This window comes from Dysidea avara, chromosome 14 (genome assembly GCF_963678975.1).
Source record: "Dysidea avara chromosome 14, odDysAvar1.4, whole genome shotgun sequence".
Classification (NCBI taxonomy): domain Eukaryota; kingdom Metazoa; phylum Porifera; class Demospongiae; order Dictyoceratida; family Dysideidae; genus Dysidea; species Dysidea avara.
The window spans coordinates 1271702-1274849 of record NC_089285.1 but is presented as its reverse complement, the minus strand read 5'-3'; the positions used below and the strand labels follow the sequence as shown (position 1 = coordinate 1274849).

General features: G+C 40.0%; 1 protein-coding gene across 1 annotated transcript; it reads right to left on the bottom strand.

Annotated features, from left to right (window-relative positions):
• Positions 1–202: 202 nt before the first annotated feature.
• Positions 203–2230, bottom strand: LOC136244856 (E3 SUMO-protein ligase ZBED1-like). Its single transcript, XM_066036396.1, has one exon. The coding sequence runs from the start codon at positions 2228–2230 to the stop codon at positions 203–205; it is 2028 nt and encodes a 675-aa protein (XP_065892468.1).
• Between the last annotated feature and the right edge of the window lie 918 nt (positions 2231–3148).

Here is a 3148-nt window from a genome sequence, read left to right as displayed (position 1 = left end):
ACTTCACATGCATTGACATGCAACATTGTATGTACGTACACTGTATGTCATAATTTGTATGAATTATTTTAAAGAAAAAACAATATGAACTTGCGTACAACATTTCAATGCAAAAAGTACAAGACCATAAGCAGTTATAGTTCAATACAATCACTTTATCAAAATCATGTATAGTATTCTGGTATAGTTTAACTGGTATGAATCACGGTAAGTTTTCTGCCAAAAACACTAGTTTATTCACGTTGTCAGATAACAAGGCTGATCTTTTTTGGTTAACAATATGGCCTGCTAGGCTAAATGCCCTCTCAGCTGGTACTGACGTTGCAGGAATAGCAAGATACTTTCTGGCAACATATGACAAACAAGGATACCTTGCACTGTTCATCCTCCACCAAACCAATGGTGATTCAGCCTCTGGTTCTTCATCTACATATTTGTGGATTTCAGCTTTTGCTTTTTCAGCAGGACTTGTACCCCGATGTTTAGACTTGACTATGTCATCGACAAAAGAAAGGAGGCGTTTTTCTGCTTTGCTTACTTTGCATCTCTTTGAAAGAGGTAAGTCCAATTCTTCAGTTGCTTCTGCAGACTCTGCAGATGAACTCACTGCTGATTCTGTATCTTTTGATGCAATGTTTTGTGCCACCATAACTGTCTCTGCTTCAATAGAAGCAATCACATCTAATCTGTCATCATCTGGAAGAAAAGACAGTGCCTTAAATCTCGGATCTAAGAATGCAGCTTTGTTTAGTAATTTCAGCACTGAACCTTTGTAACGATCTGCTAGGTTTGCACGCATGACTGTCTTCATTGTTTTCTCTAGCTGTGTAATCCTTTCACCCTCCTTCGGTCTGAAGTATACTTCAAGTAACTTATAAAGCACAGGACGTACTGCAGAGATAGTTACCCACTTTTGTGCACCAATGGATTCAGTTATTTCAACAAGAGGCTCCATTACCTTTACAAATAGCTCCAGGGTCTTGAACTCTGTATCAGATGGCATCAGGTCACCTCTATGTAACTCTAACAGGGTAGCACACAGTGGCTGTTGTTGGGATAACAGGCGTTCTGCCATGTAATAGGCTGAATTCCATCGGGTACTAACATCCTGAACTAAACTTAATTGTTTGTGCTGAAGGCTAATCTGTTTTTGTTTAAAAAGGTAAGTAGATTTTGAAGAGCGGTTGAAATGGGCAATTAGCTGTCTACTTCTAGCTAAAGCTCGTGATACCTCTGGAAGCTTAAGCACTACTTCAACAGCGAGCTGCAAAGTATGACTAAAGCATGGCATCCTCAGCCATCTTGTGATGTCAAAGGCAGCAACAATGTTGCTGCCATTATCTGTCGTAACAGCAGATAAGTTGTCTTCTGGCAGTTTCCAATTATCAAGTACCAGCTGTAGCTCTGCAGCGATGTTAACACCTGTGTGAGCCACTGGAAATTCAACGGTTTCTAGCAGGTAAGCTTTTAACTGGAAAGATTTAGCCACAAAATGAACCGTCACACCAGTGTAGGCTTCATTGTGACGTGAAGTCCAAACATCAGTGGTAAGTGCATAGCTACTTATTTCAGAACTACACAACTCACCACAAATCCGTTCCCTTTCTTTGTCATAAAGCTTGGGAATATAATTAGTGGCTAGTGTTTTGCGGTCCATGGGAACATATCGGGGATCGAAGGCAGCTAACATGGCTCGAAATCCAGTGTCATTTACAGTTTGATACGGGTGCATATCTCTCGAAATGAAATAACAGACTGCATCATTCAAAACTTTCAACCTCGCGGAGTTTCGAGGGTAAGGCTGCTTTCGAGCAATCACTAAATCAATCGTCGGTTGATCGCTGCTGGCCATGGAAACACTCGTAGCAGTAGTACTACTCGACGACTCCTTCTCACTGGCTTGTTTGGCTTCTTCTTTCGCTTCTCGATAGGTTTCCACGTGACATTCTTCCAAGTGCTGCCACAAATTTGTTGTATTCCCAACATAAGAGTAGTCCCGTTTGCACAGTTTACAAAAAACACGTTTTCGTTTCTTCTTATCAGGTTCTATCATTTTCTCATCTCTGCTGGGGAAGCCGAAATGCTTCCACACAACACTGGTCGAGTTCTCTAACGGTAACAAAGTTACTAAATCTTCTTCCGCGAAAGAATGCGTCGCCATCTTGAATTCGCCAATACGCATGCGTGTGACATCATAACATCGTGATGATTCTATAATACACATCGACATCACGATTGTTCAGTGGCAATCGTGATTAATCGTAGAATCGATATAATCGCTCAGGCCTACTTATTATCAAACACAAAGGGTTTATTATCAAGCACAAAAATGTGCATTGCTTGTGGCAGAAGCAGTGCATCAAATCACATGAAATTTGGTCAGTTTATACAATGGTGTTTCTTCATGACACACGTCACTTTTTTTTGTTGATGCATGATTACTGACCAGATATAAATTTTAAAAATACTTACTTAAAAAATACGATGTTGCTAAATTCTCCAAGATGTCTAATGCTATTATTTCCAAACTGAGATCATATGTGGCCAACAGAGCGTAAAATTGTTTGAAGTGAGAAGTACCAAAAAATGAGCGTGTCCTAATTGCTGACGCACTATTAATACTTGCGGGTTCTGGTATATCATGGTGCCGTTGTTGAAAAGCTTCAAATTTTGGCAAAATTGTTCAGCCAATAAAGGAAATGTATCCTATAAAAACTTACAGTTGTTGATTATTCCGTTATGTAGTTAAGTAGCATCATATAGTTGACGAAAGCAGAATTTCAAACATGCAGGTAGCTGGATCCCAATCAGCTATGAATCTGAGCTCTCTTTATGAAATAGAACTATGTGTGGTAGAGCCATGCAGCGATTTTCATTTGCATGTAAGTTGGCACGAATGAGAAATCTAGCCTTGAATGTGTAGTGCTTGGAAGAAATCTTTTTATAGTCAACGGGCGCTTATAAGGAATGTGTACGCTTGTTCGAGCTTGTTCAATTGATGCAGTCTGCACGAGTAACCATTTGTCACTTATCCACAAAGGTTTAAGGTTCATACATAAATGGCGATGGTTAAGGTAGCTGTAGTTTGGCCGTGTTTCCATCACCAAGTGCACTTTAGAAGTGCGCATTAAACATGATACGCGGTCAA

Bases quoted from the DNA above. Each gene is read 5' to 3' on its own strand.
- LOC136244856 (XM_066036396.1), bottom strand. From the start codon at position 2,230: ATGTCGATGTGTATTATAGAATCATCACGATGTTATGATGTCACACGC.